General features: G+C 38.1%; 1 protein-coding gene and 1 long non-coding RNA gene across 2 annotated transcripts in view; one reads left to right on the forward strand and one right to left on the reverse strand.

Moving 5' to 3' along the window:
• Positions 1 to 6,889, forward strand: part of zzef1 (zinc finger, ZZ-type with EF hand domain 1) — a 74,099-nt gene extending 67,210 nt beyond the window's left edge. The window contains exons 53-54 of the mRNA XM_087253578.1: positions 93 to 164; positions 4,769 to 6,889. Of these exons, the coding sequence (XP_087109704.1) occupies positions 93 to 164; positions 4,769 to 4,849 (153 nt within the window). The 3' untranslated portion in view covers positions 4,850 to 6,889. The remainder of the gene's footprint in view (positions 1 to 92; positions 165 to 4,768) is intronic.
• Positions 6,890 to 7,274: 385 nt separating this feature from the next.
• Positions 7,275 to 10,543, reverse strand: LOC141385830 (uncharacterized). Its single transcript, XR_015491313.1, has 3 exons — positions 10,425 to 10,543; positions 10,037 to 10,243; positions 7,275 to 9,899 (listed from the first exon to the last, which is right to left on the reverse strand). It is a non-coding gene; the product is annotated as an uncharacterized LOC141385830 (long non-coding RNA).
• Between the last annotated feature and the right edge of the window lie 14,997 nt (positions 10,544 to 25,540).

Here is a 25,540-nt window from a genome sequence, read left to right on the forward strand (position 1 = left end):
CTCTCCTGGCAAGTGCTGTAGAATAAATTCAATGTTGTTGTTGTTGTGAGTGAATACTGAAGCTGTTGTGTGTCTTTTCATTGGTCTGTCAGGAGCAGAACGTCCTGCAGGAGTACCTTCTGGCTCTCACTACCAATGAACAGCTAGTGGTTCGCACAGCACAGGTAAGAGCATCAACACTATCTATGAGGTTCATTTATTTTAGTTTACTTTACCAGGTTAACCTCCACTGAGATTTCAATTAAGAGCCGACAGCATTTAAAAAATATGATCTATGTATATATATATATATATATATATATATATATATATATATATATATATATATATATATATATATATATATATATTTATATATATATATATATATATATATATATATATATATATATATATATATATATATATATATATATATATATATATATATATATATATATATATATATATATATATATATATATAGTTTAAATAAAATGGCAAAATATAGGTGAAATAATGTTCCCTCATTAGTCGGCTTCAAAGTAAAAATGAAACCACATTACAATATACAAAAGAATAAGCAATCATGTTAAATGTGCCATAGAGTGCATTGATTCAATATATTAAATGGTTCTCTGATAAGTTAACACATTTTACAGAATTTTATATGAACATAAATAACAACTGGACAAAAATAAATGGTTTTGACTTTATTTGGAATGGTCATGCACTTAGGGTTAGGTGTTCCACTGAGTTAGCTTGTGTCTCAGTGCCTGTTTTGTCTCCTTCTCACACACATAATTTGATGTAGTCTGAAATACAGATGTGTAAAATATTCATTTGTCAGGTATATTTTTGCTAGTAGGAGTGAATGAGATATATTTATGCCACGGGAGTAATATTGTTTACTTTTGAGTCTGTTGTGAATGAAATATAGGATAAAATTAAATGATATTGGACAAAAGGGATTGCCAAACATCCATTTAGAGTTGCATTCTGAAACCTTTAAGAATATATAAAAGCACAGGCAGAAATTGTAAACGTCTGCATGAACAGATGAGTTTTAGTAAGTAATTGTCATCCTTTCACTCAAGAAAAGCTGCAGAAAGAGATGAGTAATATGACACAATGCATCAACTGGCATTAAACAGTAATATTTACATGTGTCTGTTGCCTCATTAAAACTAGCTAAATGTACATTTAAAAGAGATTATACCTCTTCGGTATTAAAAATTATATATATATATATATATATATATATATATATATATATATATATATATATATATATATATATATATATATATATATATATATATATATATATATACATACACACACACATATATATATATATATATAAATTTTAATACCGAAGAGGTTTAAGCTCTTTTTAGTCTCTCTGCCTCTCCCACTTTCAAAATGAAGAGTACATATGAAGTATAATACTAGCTTAGATAAACTTAAATGAAAAAAATATACTTGTTGTAATCTCACTAGGAAACATCATGGCCAATCAAACAGCCTGGGGCATGCATATTAATGAGTTATTGTTCCAACTGGCCTGTTTTTCACCAGCATTAAACTCTCATGGGATTTACTTGAGAATGAGGAAACAATGGTGTCTGAGATTCACATTATGCTGTTTCCATGGACTGAACTTATTATTCAGCGATGCCTAGATATATCCAGATTTTTATTCCATGGCATCTTTAAATTATATTTAAAATGATTAAAACAGGATGCAGTGGGTAGCACGTTAGCCACACAGCTAGAAGAAGGTCACTGGTTTGAGCCTTGGCTGGTCAGGTGGCATTTCTGGGTGAAGTTTGCATGTTCTCACCGTGTTCGCGTGGGTTTCCTCCGGGTGCTCCGGTTTCCAATGTCTAAAGATGTGTCCCAGTGATGGGTTGCGACTGGAAGGTCATTTGAAAAACCATATGCCTGATAAGTTGGCGGTTCAATCCACTGTGGCGATCCCAGATTAATAATGGGACCAAGCCGAAAAGAAAATAAATGAATAAATGTATTATTAAAGCCAAGTGGTCAAAAGATTTAATTGGACAATTAACTAGTATTAAATGCTGACATAAATTCATAAATAATTATTTCTGTAATAAGTGTAAATATAGTCTGCCCTTTTAAATAAATGTTGGCTGGTAAACGTATTAATTAAGAATTAATAATTAGTTATTTTAAAAAATAGCATGAATACCAAAGGGTTTATTGCTCTTTTAATGAATTTTAATTAATTATTTAATTAATTAGCACATGTAATTTATTAATGGTATTTGTCATCCATAACTATCACAGCATGATATGATGTATAGGAAGGAAGATAAACAAGTGCAATATAAGAGCTATACATATGAAGACATTTGAACACAGACTAAGGCTCCCATGTTCGAATTATTACATACATAGTAAAAAAACTGAAGGCACCAAGGGTTTTCACTGGTATTAGTTCTCAGCTTAAAGTGTGATGTGGCAAAGCCCAGTGCATTCATAACCTTGTGTCATAAAGCTGGTAATTTACAGGAAGCACAGGAAACCACAGCACAGTGTAAAGGTGAATGTTTGTTAAACATCTAAGTGATGGTGAACTGAATCAAATGTCCCACCATATGCTGATGATGAATCATAATAATCCTGTAATGTCAAATAATGTGCAAAGCTTTTATCAGCCAGCCTTGATGACTGACAGCCATTGTACAGCATGGATAGTTGATGAAAAATTAATGAGTGTATTTTATTAATGTTCTACTGCAGCAGCCTCATTTTTGTCTAGGATCTGTTTTAATACAAACTATTTTATCGGTTAATAAGCACAGAGAAAATATTTCAAGAAATTTGATGCTGATGTTCGACCTTAGTTTGTTAGATAAATAATGGCATTTTTGACAAAATTGCCTTTGGTAAAATAAATATTTGCGCTCCTCATCACATGATGGCTCTAATCAAATATTGTGCTAAAACAGATGAACATCAGAAAGCATATTGATCAAGAAAACACCTGTGTTGATTCTCACACGCGGCATATCATAAAGAGTCTTTACTTTAATGTTTCAAATAACTTTTGTGAAAATAAAATGCCAAAATATGGGCAAATAATCTTCCATTGTCATTCAGTGTAACACTTATTTACACACACTGGAGGTGGATGAGGAGATTCCCCAAATGTGTCAAAAGCACTTTGAGTGTCCAGAAAAAGCACTATATAAATGTAAATAATTGTTATTATTATTATCATTATTAATATTATTAACAAACCCAATAAATCATTAAAACAAACACCTACGACCCTTCACAACCACCTAACTACTGCATGCTGTGAGCTGTCTCACATTGGAAAGCAGGTGCAGTCGATGAAAAATAATGAGAAACTGGACATGCAGACAGTGCTACGTCACCAATTTTGATCGCACCACAATAATAATTTTGAACCCGTAAGATGAAATTAGCTGACAAAAGCTCCAAATGATACAGTTTTCCCCATAATTAAAGCTAGCAGGTTCTAATGTTGTCTTAATTGATGCTCAACACAAACAAATCTGTTAAAAGGTCCTGACTCTCTGTGGTTGTTAAAAGTCCCAGGATGTCCTTTGAAAATGAGTAGGGGTTTAACTCCGGCATCCTGGCCAAATTTGCCCACTGGCCTCTGTCCATCATGACCTCCTAATCATCGCCATATCATATTTGGCTTCATCGCTCGGTCTCCTCTCCACCAATCAGCTGGTGTTGTAGTGTGTTGTAGTGTGCGGTTTGGCACAATCATCAATTCATCGCGTCATCTAGGTGGATGTATATAATGTATTATATATATATATAAATGTAAGGAATTATTCTTCTTATTATTTTTTATTGTTGTTATAATTATTAATATGTATTTAGCTTGCTTATTATTATTATTATTATGACCTTTGCTGTTTAAAATGAATAGATATTAAGTGACTAAATGATATGATATTTTAAATGTTTAAAATAGCCTCTTGCTAGCAAATGTGTTCAAAATTTGTGGTTCTAAGGATAGTGGTAAAATTAGAAGATTTAAATTCAATGTGGACATTTTATGTCATCATATAAATCATGATCAAAATACGTCTGACAATATGTTTCGGTATATACACTATAATTACCTTGAATGGCATTTTAGTGTGCGACTACTTTAAATTAAGAACAAAATGTGTAACAGACATATATTTGCACTGATCACAAGCCCACTCGAACCAAATTTGAATCTTAAACAGCAGAACATCAGAATGGATATTGACGTATGTCAGTTCTCATGTATCATCAATATATGAGTGTGTTTGTGTGTGGGCTGTGAGCAACTCTATTGCATTTAGTCATTAACCCCATTATCATGTTTAGAGTGGCACAGCTTCATCTCCGGTACAGGGACCACTTTGTGCTGTGTAGGACGGGATTAATGCTCCCTATTTATCTTATCCCAAACAACTTTTTAGCTGGAATAAAAAAAGCATATTCATGACAGCCAAACAAGTGGTTTTATGTTGTTTAATAAAAATAAAAAAAAAGAGTATTTCGTGCCACGGATTTAAATGGCATATTTGAAGTGTTATAATTGTGTGTTTGTGTGTGGGTGTTTTTTGCTAAACTCTGAGGGCCACAGGTGTGTGAAACGGTTTGAAAAATTACCCACAATGTTTTGCTTAATGGGTTTTTTCTCTGCTCTCTTTCTCTTTGACTTCCTCTGGCTTTGTTGCCTCCTCCTGTACTCATTCATTTTTCTTTATATCATTCTCTCTCCTGTTTTATTGCACAGGCGCTGAAGAACATCGCAGCCATCAGCCTGGCCATTAATTACCCAAATAAATCCACTAAGCAGCTCAACCTGTCACCCTGAAAGACAGGTGAAAGAACAATGGAGATGAGAGAAGGGAAGCTTTCCAGTGGCCAATGGGATCGGGAAGTGGCCCACATATGGTCTTCCAAGAAAAACCCACCCATATCACTGATATTTCTTAAAATCACAAACGTCTTGGAGTCTCTTCATCATCGTTTCTCTTTTTTTATTTTGAACTCGTGTTCAGGTCTATCAGTGAGAGTTTGGCGCAATTAAAAAATAAAATTACTTCAACTTGTTGAAAACGGTGGTGAATTAAGTTGAAAAAACTTAATTCTGTTAGGTGCAACAACTTGAAGTAATTTTTTTCCCTTCATTTCTGACTTTTTTTTTTTTTTCGTGTCCGTTGTGCCAAATTAGTTTCTCCCCATTACCTCGTGTTCCTATCTCCACTTCTTGGTTTACTTTTTCAGGAAAAGCGTCTGTTGGGCGAGACAATTGATCAAGGAGAAAGCAGGTCACCTTTCCCTGCCTCACACGCTCTCCCTGGATTCGTCGCCTAAAAATACGAGGCTGCCAGTCTTACGCTTTTAAGTGGCCCGAGACTATGAACACAATATATTGATATCTATCTAAAACCGCGGGGGCCTTCTCTCCCTCAGTGGAGCCTGATGTTTGTTCAATCTAGCAGCTACACTTGAAAACCATGCGCTTCTAGACAAATGTCAGCTGATGTTTGTGAGTAAATAATATAGAGTGCAGAAGGCGCCGTTTGCCTTAAGAGTGCAGATTGTGGGTCAGTTTTTAAAGAGGAATGTCTTGTCTTACATCGTCCACGATTCTCAACTCACTCACAATGCTGCATAACACCAGGAAATGTAGAGCACTATGTACAGAAATATCACTTTAAGTTGTGCCGCATGCAACACTCAACTGAAACACAACGTCCAGTACTGTTGGTGGAAAATCGGTTGGTGTTTTTAGATGTGTTCTGTATGTAATAATGCGGTTGGAGACGGAGTTATGCGCTGAAATCGATAATCATAAACTTCATCTATCAAAGCGGTTTCCTTCTTATCTAGCGACTTGGATACTGTTATCGAAGTTTTTATTTGCTTTAAAGCATTTATGTATTTATTATTATTATTATCAATACAGGGACATTATTTGGTTAATCTTGAGTGAAGCATTTAATTTGCTGATGTGATTTGGTGCCATTTTGCAAGAAAGTTCTTAGTTTATCTAAAAAGTAGTTTTTTTATTGAATTTTGTTTTTTTCCCTGTAGTTTCTTGTTTTTTTTTTTTTTTATGAAATATGATTTAGGAGTTTTCTTAATAAGGATATTCAGGTCCATTATGGTTTTTATTTCAGTTTGATTTCATTTTAGTGAGAAAGGGATTGAGATGGGTGGTTATTTATGCCAAAGAATCATTACTGTTTGATCTGAAGCAAAGAACTGTATATTTATCTTCCAGAAAGGAGGGTGTCGCATTGGAGTGTGTTGGTGGTGGTGTTGTAATAGAAGAGGTGCAGGGCTCCAGCGGCCGACACAGATCCTTTAGTTTGTTTACATGTGTACTAGCATGGAGCACTGGCTGCGTTTGGTGCCCCTGCTCAGCCTCAGTTCAGGTGGGTTTCAAAAAAGTCAGCCTGGAAAACTTCCTGTCACTATAAAGCCTCAGATATTAACGAACGATGTGCCTATGTTTAAAATGAAGCAATCTTAATTTAATCTTCATATCATTGTAAAAGTCCTCTCTTCAACTATATTTTTTAAAGGAAATGATATAGTTTAATTTGGAGCATTTTCTATCTATTTTATTTTTACGAATGTTTTTTTTTTGGTTCATGGCTTCAATTGCTTTGAATATGACATGAATGTATATAGTTGTGAATATAGATAATTGCATAAACAATTGATATGAAAATACGTTTTCATGTCTGCCCTTCACGTTAAAGAAAAGTCTGAATAATGTAATATATTGTTGTAAGTTTACACTTGATCCTTTTCAATTGATTTGCTACAGTATGTCACGCCAAAAAAATATGCTTTGGGTTGATGCTCATTTGTTTTTAATTAAAAAAATAAGATATGAAAATGTATGTGGCTTTGGATTTCTCTCTCTTGTACAGAAAGTTGGCCAGAAGTCAAAACTTTAACGTGTTTTTGTTTAATTTAGATAGCATCATACATCATTGTCCAGTGTTTGCACTTTGTCTCTCCAAAAGTTATGGTCAATAAGAATGTCTTTGTACACATTTAAATTAGAATTGTGAAAATCCCCTCATTTACACTGTATGCAAAGTAGGGCTGGGCAATATAGAAAAGAATTTCCATATTGAATGATAACAATTATATTTCAATATGTAAGTTGTTAATGCACTGAATAAAATTCAAAGGTAATTCCTTGGCTTACTTTTACGTATTTTTTTAAATGGTTGTAAACAATCCATTTGGGCAGAATTTAAACAAACAAATTAGCTTGATTATTACTGAATTTTATTTGTTTGTTTAAATTAAACACATTAAAACATTTTTGCAACTTCTTTTTTTCAGTGTGCTTCCAGATTTAAAAGAGTTCCCCAACAATGAACAAAGTCACGAAACTTAAAGAGTTCATTAGATGGCATGGCATATTTTCAGCAGATACATTTTCGGTGGCTGAAAATTCTGTGCATTTCTAATATCAACACACTTTTAGATTCTCATTGTTGCACATTTCTGCTGTGTGATTGGCTCAATTTAGATCAATATAGAGTAAAAAAGTCCAGAGTTTATCATTGTTATTGACATTTATTGCGATTCGATATTATGTTGTTTATCAGCCCAGCCCTAATGCAAAGCTACAAAAATAGGGCAGTGTGCCTACATTAGACATATAATAAATACACAAAGTGTTTTTCTACTATAGCAGTCAATGGTTACAGGTTTACAGGTATCTCTCTTCAAAATACTGTGGTCAACAGAAGAAAGATACTCATAAAGTTTTGGAACTGAGTGTGAGTAAATATTGTCAGTGTGTACTTTTTTGTTAGAACTATTCCTTTAATGTCCATGCACAATGAAAACCAACAACTATAATAATGGCGATAAATATATCAATGAAAAGGCATTTTGTCTACATATTAAAGTCTACATCATGACAGTAAAAATAGTGGCACAGAGAACATTATTTTCAGACAATAATTTTCCAAAATATAAAGAGAAAGTAATTGGCCGAGAGAGCACAAATGTTCTGCAACTCATGAATAGAAAAACACTAACAAACTACGAAAACAGCTTACTTTGTTTCATAGATATATACTAGATATCACAAACGGACCCTGAGCATGCGTCAATACCGCCTCCACATTTGCACAGGGCTCCTAGGACAAATGTTATTCAACTGCACTAGTCAAGACTAAAGCCAATCTGAAGATGCTGGACTTTTGTGCTGCATACGGCTGTAGTAACAAGGAAACAAATAAAATATTTAATTTTTTTATGTTGTTGTATGTAACAAACTTTTGTGCTAAACAAGTAACAATATTTGTTGATTACTGCACTGATCATAAGAAAAAATAGCACCAACTTCTACTAAATTCTAGGCTTATGTTAGTATTTTTGAATAAAATCAGCAAACGAGACTGTGGGGCCAAAAACTTGTATTCTTGTTGGCTAAGTGAAGTAACAGCTAGTTTTTGAAGTAACTTATATGAGTGCCTGATAACAAAACAGTGCCTGCACCTTAATGTGCATAGACCTACTGTCCATCCTAAATTATTTATTATTATATATGTTTTATAGCATTTAGATCAGAAAAGTGGATATGCACATTGAGACGCTGGGATATCGATGTTCACACGAGTCGTTCATAACAGAGATTCATTCCCAAACTAATGGCTCCATCCCTTAGCATGAGAAGTGAAAGCAGGAGAAGGGGTGTGCTTCAGGACATGAATTAGATCAAATTTAACAGGGAGGGAGGATAATACATTTCCATGCCCATAAACACATGCTGTTTGTCAGCAGTGCCTGTGTGGTCACTTATCCATCGATGTAGAAAAGTGATGTAAAATGATCATTTTTGTCAATTAGAAAATATCAATTTTTCATACAGATCATACATATATGTAGATAAATCTATGGCTCCGGATGGCCAGTCCTCAATTTCACCTTGGTCCCAAAATCATTTCAAAGAAGCACTACCCTGTACTAAAATGGCAGCTCTATTGAGACATTCCTTCCAATAGACAACAACAGCGTAGGTGACATCCAAAATAAATATCTTTGACTTGGTTTGACAACAAACACGCATGTAAATTCTCACAACGTGCAAATACAGAAACACGCTGCAAATAATGCAGACCACAAAGTAAAATGTGTCGAGGGACCCCAAAATGTGATTGACCTGCACGCTCAATAGGTGAATTAAATAAACTAAATGGTGCGTAGTGTATGTGTGTGAATGAATGTGCATGGATGTTTTCAAGTAGTGGGTTGCAGCTGGAAGGGCATCCGCTGTGTAAAACATGCTGGATAAGTTGGCGGTTCATTCCGCGATCCCTGATCGATAAAAGGACTAAGCTAAAGGAAAATAACTAAATGAATTTATGTTGGACAAACAGCCATTAAAATGTAGTTGTCACTATCTTTTCTTCAATGATTTGTTTAAAATTTTTTTGCTGTAACTTTGGCCCTCAAAATAAAACAAAAAAACCTACCACCCAGATGATTTTATGGGTTATTTTTGATTAGATCTACTGTTTAATTTTTGCTGCTTAATTGGGACACATTGTCTTATATTTGGAGCTTAATGCATCAAAGAATGTTACTAAAATTATATTGAATTCCATTTAATCCAGCTCTTATTAAACATAGCTCTAATTAAAAAAATGCTGCATCAATAAATTCTTTAAAAACCTTGTGGCAACAAACTTTTCCAGCTCTCTTTCCCCCATTTCCATCTGAATATCAACACCATGTACGTCATTGGGGGATCCGGTCGAGTACAGCCAGCAGTCTTGAGGTGTCACGTCTATATGTTTGTTTTGTCTCGGCAAACACATGGATGGATCCTCCCTTTAGTACTACAAATAGTCCCTCCTATGTCAGCTTTTTCGTCCCTCCTAGGATGTAAACCATCTGCTGTTATCATAACCGTTCGTCTAAATATAGGCTCTCGTTTTCATGTTTCAAACAAACAGTGATAGAGCCACACCCTGACTTTTGAATTGGCTAAACTAATAAATATGGACCACTTTACCTCATAGTACCACCAGCGTTTCTTCCTGTGCATCCCCTCTTTTCTCTCCATTCACAGAAACCCTGAATGACGGATGTGACGATGATGATGATGAAGACAGTGATGATTCAGAGGCAGTGTGAGCTGTAGCGTCCCCCTCATTCCTTGTGAGTCAGCTCTCCTCACACCTCCTCAAGCCGGACCAGATAAACCCTACTGCTGAGACCCCTGAGAATGATGATGATGATGATGAAGTCATCCGGTGGGGACGTAAGTTTGAAGAAATATTAATAGCGCGCGACACCCGGATGGCGTTAAACACACTCTTCACACCTTCACCTCCGTTAAAAGTAAAAGGAGAACTGAAAAAAAGGGTGAAAAAAAGGGAGGAAAGTGAAAAACGGAGTACCTGATAATGTGCAGATGCGTTGGTTTTTGGAGAGAAGGTGGGCGGCAGTGATTCAGGCTTCGCTGAAGACGAGTTCGGATTAATGGTGCTTTCACAGCAGATGATTTGTGCTTTGGCTCGGTGTCGTGTTATGCAGGGCTCACACTGTGTGAATGCAAAATGCCTCGTAGTAGGCTACTGTTTGAAAGACCTAGAATTCTCTCCCCGTGGGTTCCCTGTGAATTTACAATCATGTGAATTCTATGGAATATGAAAAATCAGGCCCGTAGCCAGGGGGTTTGGGTGCTTCGAAAGACCCACACACTCACATGGTCTAAAATATGTCCCACACATGAGCTCATTCGTCCTGTTTTGACTGCTTTGCCATCATAAATTATGAAAATAACCCCTTGGAAAAAAGCTTTAAGACCAAGTGAAATCCTCTGTTGGCTGTTGCTTCGGTGTGACTTCGGCTAATCAGTTCAGGCCCGTAGTCAGCCTATTAAAAGAGGAGCTTTTTGCAGTAATTCGAGGTTCAAACGGTTATCACTACCACACTTTTTGATGCAGCAAAAATACTCTTATTGTTAAAGTGCTTATCATACAGTACATTTTTGTTTACAAAAATGTACGTTTATTTACAAGTTGTTACAGTTTTATATATAATGTAAAGACATTACAATTTTAGAAATATTTAAAAAATGTGTTTTTAATGCTAATTTATTATCATCCATCCTAAAAAATACAATAAAATTGGCAATCTGTTCAAACTTGTTTTAAAAGAAAAACATACTTCTAAACTCAAATGTAATCTAAAAGTAATCCAAAAGTAGTCCGAAGGTTATTTATAATAAGTGAGCTTAATTGCACTACTGACTGTACTTTTAAACCTGTAATTTGTAACCAGTAACAGACTACAATATTTAAGAAATTTACAATGCACCTTTTAAACGAGACACATTGTGGACATTTAGAATATGTCCTTAAGATTTTTATGAGTTTGAAAACCTTTTCAAATATTTTTATCAGATCAACTTTAAAATACATCTTGCAGTCTGTCTGAGTCCAATTGTTGAATCATTTAGCAGTTAAATAGACTAGTTGCTAACAAGTTAGATATAAATAGCTACTAATAACTGTATGTGTTATTTTTTAAATGAAATCTTGCAACATTAAACACCATGTATCATCCATAATTCCACATTTTCCACTAGTCAAATGTATCAGATATCAAAATTGCACTATACAGTATCTGTCTTCATTTGAAGGGAAAATGAGAAACTTCTCATGGATTTCTTCTTTGAATTTAATTGCCTGTCATTATCATTTATAGTAGTTCTAGCATAAGAACTTGTGCAAAACTACAGACAGGCTCATGGACAGAACTGATACATTGTGTTCATTTTTAAGTCTGAAGTCATGTAAACAATATCTCTGCTCCTGGAGGGCCAGTGTCCACAGTTTAATGCCATCCACTTCCATTTCCAAGCTGTACACACAGATGGATTTTTAATGGACGTCAATAAAGAAGAGGCTTCAATATGTGGAATACACTGCTTTTGTGGAAGACAACTTATTTTAGTAATCAACAGCATATTGGCTAATCTTAAACATGTCTGGCCTTAAACATTAGTTTTGGATTGATCTGGTTATAGAGTTTACACCAGAAACAAGGCTGTTTTATTAGAGAAGTAACAAACAATTTTGCGACTAGAACAGAATTTTTTTTGTACAACACATTGATTTCTATGCTCTCCTGTCACACAACTCTGACAGAAGGTTAATGGATGTCAAATCTGTAACGTGATTGGTTATGAAAGGCACTCAAGACCCTTAGCCATTTTGCTTTCTCCAAAGAAAGAGCTTCAGACCCTTTAACCTCCCAAATTCAGACAATGGCTATATCCGAAATTGACCCCATACCCTTAAATAGTGCACTATTTGAAGGAGCAGCCATTTGTTGAGGTGTCCAAAACCATAGTGAACTTTCTAAAGTGCACTCAATCCATCCCACAATGCACCGCAATAATGAGTGTACAACTGATGTACACTCAATGGCTAGAGAATATATCCGTAATGAACTGCGAGTTTGCGCTCTGAACAATTTTTCATGTCTGACTACAAGGTGGCATATACAACGGAATCCTATTAGTGTAGGTTTCTAAGTAAACTATTTAATTGTTAATTTAACATTTTGTTTACATGACAGAAATCAAAATACTTTGTGTTCAATTACTAAGGGACAGCTCGCTAGGTGTTTAACTATCGCAGTGTCTGACCAAAAAGTTGGAAATTTAATGTGCCTCAAGGCATCTATCTACCAGCAGCGCACAAACAAACAGCATCACTTCTGGTGCACTGAGTGCTTGAATTCACTCACTCGTTTTCATTCACTCCTTTAAGTGGACAGTATTATTAGACTAATGAAGGGAATAGTGATTAAGGGGATAGGGAGTGCTCTTTACAGCCTCTTTCTGAAGAGGATAAGTCTGAAGACCTTGATTAGCTGAGAAGAGTATTAACCATTGGTCTCAAACTGGATTCCTGGAGGGCCGCAGCTCTGCACAGTTTTGCTCCAACCCTAATCAAGCGCATCCAATGCAACTAATCAAGGTGTTCAAGACTTTTTTTAACACTTGATTATTTGGATCATCTAAAATTTATTAGTGTTGGAGAAAAACTGTGCAGAGCTGTGGCCCTCCAGAAATTGAGTTTTATACCTATGGTATAAACAGGGGTCAGAGCCAGGTCCAAATATGCTGGTCCACTCCAAATGGGTGTGACTGAAGCTCCAAATGGGCTGTACAAACCTCCTGGAGTTATCATTTATTTAATGTCTTGTATATGATAGAGTCTTAATTTTTTGTGTTTTATTACTCTCTACACACCAAGCGGCAACATCCCGCTCTCCCTCGTGAAGCTAATATAGAAGACACACTACAATTCATTGAAATTCCACTAGTTCTGGCTCCATAATAGAGCACATTTGTATTGAGCTCACTGTAAAAATGGCTAACTTTACAGCAGAAAAAAAGCGAACGATTTTGGCTTATATAGCTAATATTATCCTTCATGACAACGGTGAGGGGGGTGAATTTATTTTGTATTAAGTTATATACATATACACATTATAAAACCTCAGCTGATTCCAGCTGATTAGCTGCTGAGCTTGGCATATACATCATATTTTTAATTTTTTTATGTGACTTTACACAGTCAGTTGCTTTTTGCAATTATTTCCTACAATTATCAGATAATATGGCATGCTGTGTGCACTTAATTGTGCTCATAAACCATTAAAGTGGCCTCCATTTCCCAGGTGAATTAAATTATATACTTGTATACCATATCTACAATATATTTGTTTTATTCAAGATCATTTATAAATTTTTTAGACCTGTAATGCACTCCAGAATCTGACAGACTGATTAGCTGTAGGCTCTAGAACAGTCATCTGAAACATTGTAAAAGAGTAATATGCCTGGATTTTATAAATAGCCCTGCATTTACTAACACAGACTGTATTTAAAGTATTTTGAAGTAATTCGTGTTTTGTTCCTGTAAAAAAAAAGCATGATAAGAACAATGCTTAGTGGCTCAATGTATTACAACATTGTTTTTATAAGACTAAACACTTTATTAATACACAACCAAGCACGTGTGGTCAGAACACAAATGAGTCACAGGAAATGAAGTATTACGCGTTTCTCTCAAAGAAAAGCCCATCTAAGCAAAATGCTAGCAGGTATCTGTAGCTCTGCTCATGCTTTGCCTCTTTACCCTCTTCTGGTAACCCCCGGTCGGCGCGATGATGCGTGAACAAAATAGCGACAGTTGGCTGTGCCTACTTGTAGCATCATTTGCGTTCTTCAAAAACCTATGCGTGACGTCACAATTAATACCTCCATATCTTTTACAGTCTCTGGTCTACACATACCCCAACCCCAACTTCACAGTAGCTTGTTGTATTATATTCATGTCTACTACACCTACACCAACCCTAAACCCAGCCTACTTATCGTGTAAGTCCCTCCCACTTGGTTGTTGCTAGATCAGATACGGTTGTGGCCGAAAGTTAATGAGAATTGTTTATATTATTTTTTAAATTTCCCATTTATTGTATTTTATTAACATCTACCGCAACCCTAAACCCAACCGTCACAGTAATGTAAAAACAGTCATTGTACCGAGTATTATTTATGTTATTTATTAAATTACCAAATAAATTGTATTTTATTAAAGCCTACCCCCACCCCAACCCTAAATCCAGCCGTCACAGTACTATAAAACATGAATTATTGTTATACAGTGTTACAAAAAAAACTTGTTATCTAGACCTTACCCTCCCACTCAAATGTCACCTAATCTACTTGTGGTGTAATCCAACCCACTTGGAGGTCTCTAGCTGTGTTTTGTTTAGGCTTGAAGCTAAACTCTCCAAGAACTGGTTTGGAAACCCCTTATCTTCACACTATGCTTTCATCAGTCACACACTTGCAAATACAGTGACATTTTTATTGATGAATCTGAGCACAATGATGTGAGGACTAGGTTCTTATTGCACAAGCAGCACGACTTTTATTCTTTAGGGATGCATTAAGCCTGTCCTGACTTTTATGAGTGTTTGAATTTACTAAGAATGAGCATTCAGTTGGATTTTATATCTTCTGAAACACAAGCAAAATGTAATGGCGCAATACTATAGACTGAATAGAAATGACCATGCTGCCTACATAACATTTTTTGAGTAAGTAAGTGTTTATTTTATCTGTAAACTTTTATTTTTGTTTTGTTGGCGAGAATGCGGGGTGGCATTAAACTATTGCACATATTTGGATAGGTTTGCCAGTGTCCATCATGATTGTTGTTCTTTAAACAGTTTAAGACCACCTATCTGGAACACACGTCTCCTTTGTTATTATTATTTCTACTTGTTCATTTCTTCGAATGTCTCAGACACTCTTCGCGGTATGTTCTTTTAATGTCCAGTCACGAAATGAAACGGAGGCGAAAGAGATGTGTGAAATGAATCTCACGGCTGTGAGTGCACTCCAGAGAAAAGCAATGATCTGCACTCTGACTTCTGTCAAATGCTGCGGGTTTGATTTCTTGTACGTGAGAAGAGGCCGAGAGATAGGGCTTGTTTTGTGTGTGTTTGGGGAGAGAATATTTGCATTTGTTGCTGATTCTCTGATGTCAAGCTCCATTGCAATGCCTATAGGCAGTGCAGGGATGGGCTGAGATGAGGTTGAGCTCAGCTGCCCTTTGCGACACACACACTCATCTTCATGATGAACTGAGAAATCCTTGTCAATACACTTCAAATAAACCTTAGTTATTCTTACTTATTTTGCCTTAGGCAGACTTTAAAGATGTCACTATAAATATATTTATATCTACACTGTTGCAGAAAGAAACCTTCAGCTTATTTTCCCTGCATCTCTGTCACAAAAACAAAGAAAAAGTACTAAAAAAAATCATACTTAAGTTAAAAAGTTGTTGATGTGTGTAAACGTAACATTCTGTAGTGCATTTAGTGATTGGCCAGCAGGCACACAACGCCATTAGACATTAATATTAGGTTAGGTGAAGCTTCACAAACTAATTTCGAAAGGAGCATGTGGTATGATTGACCACAGCTCTCATCTCTCATCTACAATTATTGGTTAGCCAATCAGATTTATCCAAACTCACTATATGTAGCCTAGCTAAAATTACTCCCTTATCTACGTTTTCCAAAAAAAACAACCATCCACCCCTTCTCCCCCTTTCTTCCTTTACCACAGGGAGCTCTCGAGAACTACCTGATCTCGTACTTGCTTGCATGATCTGGTCCCTTGCATGCTCAATCGACCTGGCGGGAGCCCTGGGCTCAATTATTTCCGAGCTCTGGGTTCTCTCCCGGGACAGCATGCCAAACCTGCTAACGTTTGTCAAACATAATGTAAGTGTGAACTCTTGAAATTTAGGTTGTGATGTCAGGTGACCAAAATTCAATGTCTAGCCAGCATCAAAGGAAAATAATATTTTGATGTCCAGTAACAACATTAAATGACGTTGATATATGGTTGATTTTAGGTTGTGTTAGAAAGTGACCAAAATCCAAAGTCGAGCCAACATTATAAACCAACGTCATATTGACGTCAAATACTGACATTTATTCATCAGGTATGGCAACAAAATTCAACATTAATGTCGGCCTGACGTTGGGTTCTGATGTCAACCCAATTTTCTGGAATTGGGTACCAATCAATACTGAAATGTTTAAGATGTCAATTTCTCGCTTACATTTGAGCACGTTTTTAAACATTGTTAATTTGCCTTTGGGTTAACATGCTCAACAGAAATGATTGGCTGTAATCAGTTCACTGAACTCACTGGAGTGCATCTGTATTCTATAATCCAGGACTCTGGAGCGTTTTAAAGCCATGATTCATCAGTGGATTGTTTGTATGTCAGCTTATAGACAAACCAGCTGATCGACGTGACTTTGAAGCACTCCAGTGTCCCTGTACCTCTGGTTACACACTGAAAACAGTGGTGAGTTCAGTGAACTGATGACCTTCACGACCAATCACAGTCATTTCTGTTGAGCATGTAAACCCAATGGCAAATCAGTGGTGTTTAAAAATGTGCTCAATAGTGCTCAAATGTAAGCGAGAAATTGACATTTAAAATTTTTTTGTATTGATTGGTACCAAATTATAGTATCGTGACAACCCTAGTTCCTTTTGATGCGATTTATCTTCTATGTGCAATTTGATTGGACCGGAATCACAGGACTGATTTTTCTAATCCCCATAGACAAGAATAAAGTAGTGACTGCAGGTTGAAGGAAATTAGAGGAGTAACATTACAGATACCGCACTAAAATGTACTCAAGTGAAAGTAAAAGTACACAATATTAAAACTACTAAGTAAAGTACAATTCCTGAGAAAAACTACTTAATTACAGTAATTTGAGTATTTGTAATTAGTTACTTTACACCACTGGACATTTTTGTTCATGCTTTTGTTTGTTTAAACACGAATCAACCCGAGCATAACGCACTATAAATCCAGTATTCCTCACAGTGTGTGTTAATAGTGGATGTAGTGCATATTTGCATGCAGTATGTAATCCAGGAATTCTGTGCATCCAGAGACTTTGCATAACCTGCACAACTGGAAAATTCTGAGCAGTATGACTGACTGTATGCTATAAGCTTTTAATAGAGAATCTCTGACGAGTACGACAAACAACGTATATTCTGCACCCTTCTTCCGTCCTTGTAGCGCTGAAAAAGAGTTTGTCCTTCAACTGAGCTATGAAAAGAGGTTACTAGAATTTCTTCATACAGCAGTCTTTTGTCGTGCGGCAGGTTATTTTTATAACGTATTATATAAGTTTTTTTATTTCACCTATTTCATGTAAAACTGGAACAGCAACACTGCAGAACTCAGAACAAGCTCTAAACAGGTCCCAAGTATCCCAAATCCTTAAAATTGCTTTTCCAAGAATCGAACACAGCATTCCACAGCACCAGAAATGACATCACATCAGATGTCACAGGCGTCCAAGAGCTTCATTAAAGGAAAGCCCCATCGCAATACTAATGAAACCTACTTCCTGTATCCCAAGTGTCCCTTCTTCAGAGACATGCTTGCTAATTGGCTTGTTTAAATAACCCAGGAGAGCGAGACCCCACTCAGCCTTTTAACCCAGATTTAATGACATCACAGAGGGACATGTCTGATTGCTCTGAGAGACGCAGGAGACTATTTTAGATGTGGCTTCTCCTTTAGCATATGTTTGATTCCTAATAAGATGTTTTAAACGCGGGCCTTGTTGTCATAATTTGGCCTGTTCCTCTGCTTTATTGTCAAGGAAACAAGCCCTCACAAGCCCTGGTCAATAGCAGACGGTATTATGTCCATTACGCAGGTCTCCAGTTAGTCTGTGCAGGATCTGTGCAGTTAATGAAGACATTAGTAATAGCCTCAAACCAATTACTAACACTTGGATGCCTGCTGCACAAATATTTGGGGCTGTTTAGTCCTAATAAAAGTTGATGTAGAGAAAATTGGAGTTGTTTGCAATACATTCTCCTGACAACTCTATTTGCTAATATTTAAAACAAATAGTTTGTAAAAGACGGTGAAAAGTTTAATTATACTTTTTTCAGATTTTTGTACTACAGACTCTAATTAAGGTTTTGCCATCTTTAATTAGCAAAAAACTGCAAAAAAAAAACAGTACTTAAATGTTATCATTTTCAAGGTTGGCATGTTTCTGGCTTGTTTAAGACTAGTTGCTAAACTATGTAAGTAATAACAGGGCTCAAAATGTACTTTTTTTTACTTTGTAGTGTCGGTGCTTCCAACTTCAAAAATTTGGAAGCACCAGAAAACATTTAGGAGCACCCACCAAAAATGAATGTGCACCACTGCAAATTGTGTATTAACCTATTTACTGTATTTGAAAACAACATCAAGCAGGACTAACAAAAATCTGAAACCACAATCAAACTAATTCTGTAATGACTTATTGATATTTGCGTGATGAATGTCTAATAATTATGAAATATTAATGATGATGATGATGATGATGACAATAATAGTAACAATGAATTACATTTCTCAGTACCATGCTGCCTTGAATGTGTTATCCGCTATAAAATGTCCTACTGGTACATTAAATAAATTTATGGTTTGCACCAAACAAAAATGAAGCACCGAAGTAAGAAATATTTATTTTGCACTATTGTTTTTATATGCATGTCAATAAATAAATAAATAATATTTCTGCTACAAAACATAAACGTAAGATTATAATAAATCATTCAATTCAATGCTGAAATCTGAAAATCAGTCATCAGTAACTAAATAGAAAAATAATATTCATGTCAAGAGAAGAACAGACAAAAGAAAGGAGTTAAAGTCTCACTTCTACCACTTTTTAAAAGTTTTGGTTTCGGTTTGGATCATTTTAAATGCTCAGTCTCATTATGCTCTGATTTACATTTTTTTGTCTTTCTGGAAAAAATCAGGCTAGTCAGCCGACCCAATGTATGAGCACGGCAGGGCAGGATTCTTGTGATGACCACCGGCGCAGTACCATTCTTTGTCATGAGCCACAGTTTCAGTTTAAACTTAGTAAAGGTAAACTTTTTTGCAGATGATATACAGTGTTAGATTTTACATTTAGGGGCCATTTGAGCTGAACACGCAGTGAATGCAAAGCATCAAGAATTCTGCCCATTAAATTCAATTCAATTCAATTCAATTCAGCTTTATTTGTATAGCGCTTTTACAATGTAGATTGTGTCAAAGCAGCTTCACATAAATGGTCATAGTAACTGGAACAGTGTAGTTCAGTTTTTAGTGTTTAAGTTCAGTTCAGTTTAGCTCAGTTCAGTGTGATTTAAAATCCTTACTGAGAGTTCAAACACTGAAGAACAAATTCATCGATGCGTAGCTCTACCAATCCTGAACCATGCGAGCCAGTGGCGACAGCGGAGAGGGAAAAAAAACTTCACCTGATGGGAGTGAAGGAAAAAAACCTTGAGAGAACCAGACTCAGTTGGGCATGGCCATTTTAATTTCTTTGCTGGCCAAAAGTCTTGTGCAGAGCTTCAGTCACCGCGGTGGAAGCTGGCCTCGGCGAAGACTCGTCTGTCCCTGGAGCGTCGCTGGAATCAGACTCATGTTCTCCACTCCCCACGACCATCAGCACAGCAGCAGCTCAGGATATGGCCTGGTCCCGGATATGGAAACCTTGGGATCATCTCGTCGCTGGTCTTGGATCCAATCAGTGACAGCTGATCCACTCCAAGTCTTTCAGCATTCTCTCCGAAACACATGATCACTCTCATCTGCGCCATTATTTGTAACTTCAGGTGGGTTTGCAAACCTGTGTACTTTTCATTGTGTCTTCCTCAGACTTGAGCCGTTTGCATTTCCCGTGGTCACAAAAGCTCCTTGTCATCTGACAGCGGAAAGCCTTGAGTGATTGACAGCTAATATGAACCAATATAGCGGCAGGGAAGTCCGATTCAGCACATTTTAGAAAAAACAAAACAGGTCGCACTACAACCATTATATGCAGTCGCACAAATATATTATGAGGACACATTACACAGGACACATTACATTTCGGGCACATATGCAACCAAAATGGTCCCAATTCCGAGCCCTGAATAACTAAAAGGCTTGAAGAAGCTATGATGGTTGTGAACTGGATGGATGTAGGCCATTGAATGTAAATCTGGATAAGCTGAATAATATGTTGAATGAGTTCAGTGCCTGGAAATGACATACTGTGAGCCTCAAGCACCATTATTTCCTCATTCTCATGTAAATCCAGTGAGTTTTAAATCTTGGCCAATTGGAACAAAACACAGACTCTTGACAATACACATGGAATGATTAATATGCATACCCAAGGCAAAAACAAACAATAAATAAACAGTCAGTATCTGGTGTGAACACCATTTGCCTCAACACATCTCCTTCACATAGAATCAATCAGGTTGTTGATTGTGGCCTATTTTTCTAGCCAAGCTTCAATGGCTGTGTGAAGTTGCTGGATATTGGCAGGGACTGGAGCACACTGCTGATCCAGAGCATCCTAAACATGCTCATTAACCCTTTTCACACAGTGATATCGGTAAATATCCAGAATATTTCCGGAATGACTTCACCGGTAAATTTAAAACAAACGCTGTTCACACAGGCGAGGACGTTAAGGAATTTTTCCGTAAAGTACTATTCACACATCCATTCCTAAATACCGGTAAATTATGACAACATTAACCTGAAATGAGCTCTAAAAGGCTGGGCTTGTATTTGTAAACACTTGACTAAATTACAAACTCTGTGGATTGATGAGTATTTTGAACAACTTTGATGAAAACATATAGAGGTGTTGCAACTGAAGGAAGCAGAGCTTGGTGATAAACAAACAACGACTTATCATAAGCATTTTATCGATAATCCTTTACACAGTTGGTATTAAGAAGGAACATAGAAACATTATCTGACTAACATCTAGCAGCTACATGTGTCTGGAAAAATATTCAAAGGCTTTTATTTTCATAAACAGCACAGATGTGAATGCATCTAAATGTTCTGATTGGCTGGAGTACACGTCTCACGTCACCGCATTCTACAGTAAGCGCGAACGTGCTCTTTCCGGAAATTTTCCTTCTGCGTTCACACAGCACAGCATTCCAGCAAATTACCGGTAAAATTACAACTTCTCTTTCTTGAAAATTGCCTTAACGAATTTATCGGTATTTTCCAAAAGGCCTGTTCACACATACACAAAGGTCTGTATGTGTACAAGGGGCTTGTGTGTGACATGTCGGGTGAATATGCTAGCCATACAAGAATTGGATTGTTTTCAGCTTCCAGGAATTGTTTACAGATCCTTAAAACATGGGGCCATGCATTATCATGCTATAAAATGAGCTGATTGTAGTGGATAAATGGCACAACAATGGGCGTCAGATTTTCGTCGCAATATCTCTGTGCTCAAAATGCCATCCATAACATGCAGCTTTGCTCGTTGTCCATAACATACGCCCGTCCATACCCAACATGGGCTCATTCTTAAAACGTAGCCCTATATACGTTTCTGGAGATTGCGATTGTGTAGCCAGGCATATTTCGTATTTAAAACGAATGCTACGGGGCGGTATGGTGTCGTTCCTTTTCTCGCTAACCGGTTGACCATTACCTGCATGTGGACTTTTCCTCTGTTACCAGTTTGGTAGCTCGACTCGTACGTGATGATGGGTTTCGAGTCCGGTGAAGAACGGTTTTAGAAAGCAGGAAAGACAAAAACAAAAGCTAAAAAACAAAAAAGAAGTAAATAACAGGGTGAGAATGTGGTAAAATCTGAAAGCGTGGTAAAAAGCAGGCGAGGGCTTTTATTTTTTTTGGGTTATATTTCAAAACTCTGTGGTTGGGCTTAGAGAAGGGGGTGGGCCGGTCAACCGCGGCTTTTCAATATACTATTGTTTGGCTTTAGGAAAGGAGGAGGGTGGGAAGTTTGGTCGGTTGGTCAGTCTGTCAGTGAGTTAGTCAACAGCGGCTTCTGGTGGATTTACACAAGAAGAGCAGCCGTGAATGGCACTCGTGAGAGATATTTGATAATGCATCAACAGTGGCCTCTGGTCAATTCGCAAAAACCAGAAACTGCAAAAAAACATAGCTCCTGGGACATATTTTGCTCCCTCCAGATATGTATATAGGGGTACTTAATCAGAATGAGCCTGGGTTGTCTATACCAAAACCTTTTATATACCTTAAGGGTGTACTCCCACTACACTATCTGAACTGTGCCCAGGCACATTTCACCCCCATTTCCTTGTTTGTTTGACAAGTGTGAGTGCTCTGAATCTAGTCCAGGCACGGTTCAGTTGGCCAGCCATGGCCTGGTTGGAAGAGGTGTGCCAGAGCGCGGTTTGGTTGGGCTTTGGCACAGTACTCTTTTAGTAAATCGAGCCTGAGCACAAAACTGAAGACCTGACGTCACTTTTAAGGGACTGTTTCATATGGATTTATAAATTATTCTTTCTTTTCAATGAACGTGAACTGTCATAGTTTATTAAAGATACAAACCCATCGTTGCACATCAGCTGCACTGTCAGCAAACCTCCTAATACCTGCAGCACGATGAGTTTCATAAACATTTATGAGTGTCAAAAGAGGTGGATCTGTTCAGTAAATGTCTATGAAACATACTGTATACATAAATGGAATATATATATATATATATATATATATATATATATATATATATATATATATATATATATTGTAGCGAGCGATTACATGCCACGTCGCCCTGGTCGCTAATTTCACCCAGCTGGACCATCATCAAGCCAGGATCGCTCACAGCTGGACAGCATCAAGCGGAGAGACAAATAAGCCCAACCTACGCCAGGAGAAGATAAGCTTCATTCCTTCTATGACTCCCTGTGCTAATGCTTGTCTCTCTGTCTCTCCATAGCGGACTCCAGCTCGTGACGATCCTTCACCCAACTACTCACTGTCCTTCACCTACTTCCCGGAGCACCAGAGCACCTCACCTTAAAGAAGAGCACCTTTTACACAACGCACAATTTGTAAATAAAGCACCCCTCCGGGGACTTGCCTGTAAACTCATCCTGTTGTGCCGCTGTTTTCCCTCTGCCTCGCTACAACTGGTGGAGAATGCAGGCATCCGCTCTCTCTCTCTCACTCACGCTCTCTTACTCGGCTGTCATCCCCTCCTGAGTCATGTCGATCGAAGAGGTAGTACGCCATCTAGCGGAAATCTCAAGAAGACAACAAGTGATAACTGAACAACTCACCGCCAGGCAAGACCGTATGGAACAACAGCTCCGCCAAGTGGCCGGTTCCAGCCAGTTTTCTGAGGTGAGCGCCCATAGATTTATCACAAAACTCAGCGACCAGGACGATATTGATGCTTACCTGCACACCTTTGAGGTAATCGCGGAAAGAGAGAGATGGCCGAAGGAAAGTTTGGCGAGGATGTTGGCACCATTCCTGACTGGAGAAGCTCAAAGAGCTTATTTCGCATTAGAGACACCGAAAAACGACGACTATAAAGCATTAAAGAAGGAGATACTCGCCAGAATGGGACTCTCCAACATAAGCGCAGCACAACAATTTTCTCAGTGGTCATATGATGACAAACAGCCGGTTCGGACCCAAGCAGCCAACTTATCCAGATTGGGAAGATTATGGTTGTTAGGAGGAGATCCAACCGCAGTCCAGGTCGCTGAGAAGGTGGTCATTGAAAAGATGATGAGGGCGCTACCCAGACGGCTCCGCACACTTACCAGCATGAGGAACCCCGACTCGCTGGCCGCTTTGGTGGAGGCGGTGGAGCTGGCAGAAGCTCACGTGGCCCGGGAGACTGGGGAGAGAGCGGCTCTGCCACCCCGGAGGGTAAATGCGCCATGGCGACCAGTGGAGAGCACAGCACGACCAGGCAGCAGACCGGCGGTCCCCAGCCCAGTCGACGAGCCGATGCCCACAGAGCCAACAGCACTCTCGACCCCGGCCTGGACGGCAGGGTGCGTGGTACATCGCAACGTCCCTCCCGAAGCTCCCACCCGAAAAGTATGCTTAGACGGGAAAACGCAGACGGCCACACTGGATACAGGAAGTGCAATAACACTGGTCCACCTAAACACATTAAAATCCCATCAAGAAGGGAAAGGTTGAATCCTGATTACATGCGTACACGGTGATACCCGCCACGTACCCGCCCAAAGAGTCACCATAGCGACGAAGTCGGGAAGCTGGCGCATCGAAGTAGGAGTGGTTCCAGATCTTCCAGTACCCCTTCTTCTGGGCAGAGACTGGCCGGGGTTCGATGATCTCCTCACCCACCATCAGGCTCGATCGGCTCGTGCAAAGAAGAACAGCAAGGGACGAACTCAACGGGACCGCCAACCAGCGCTGATGGCCACCGAGAGCGACAGAGGGGGTGAGTCATCATCGGCTAACCTGTACTATGATCTTTTCCAACAGATTACCGCAGGTGGCGATTTCGGAAGAGCACAGCGTGAAGACGAAACGTTGAAGCACTGCTGGCCACAAGTCCGGATCATAGACGGTAACGAACGGTTTCCCAGCCCTCACCCCCTCCCACATTTTATTGTACAAAATGGTCTGCTGTACTGTGTCGCAGAGAGGCGGGGGGAAACGAAGATGCTATTGGTCGTCCCGAGGACCAAAAGGGAGACTGTTCTGGAACTGGCACATACTCACCCGATGGCAGGACATCTAGGAGCAGCCAACACGATCAAAAGGATCAGAGATCGTTTCCACTGGCCCGGGTTGGATGGAGAAGTCAAGAGGTATTGTCAGGCATGCGACATCTGCCAAAGAACGTCTCCCCAACGACCACCCCCCAGCCCTCTGATACCATTACCCATCATTGAGGTGCCCTTCAACCGCATTGGCATGGACTTGATAGGGCCTTTGCCGAAGTCGGCCCGGGGACATGAACACATCCTTGTCATCCTCGACTACGCCACCAGATATCCAGAAGCGATCCCTCTGAGAAAAGCCACGTCATCGGCAATCGCTAAGGAGCTGTTTTTATTATGCAGCCGAGTAGGAATACCAGCAGAGAT

The sequence above is a fragment of the Danio rerio genome, chromosome 5 (assembly GCF_052040795.2).
Source record: "Danio rerio strain M-AB ecotype USA chromosome 5, GRCz13ab, whole genome shotgun sequence".
Taxonomy (NCBI): Eukaryota; Metazoa; Chordata; class Actinopteri; order Cypriniformes; family Danionidae; genus Danio; species Danio rerio.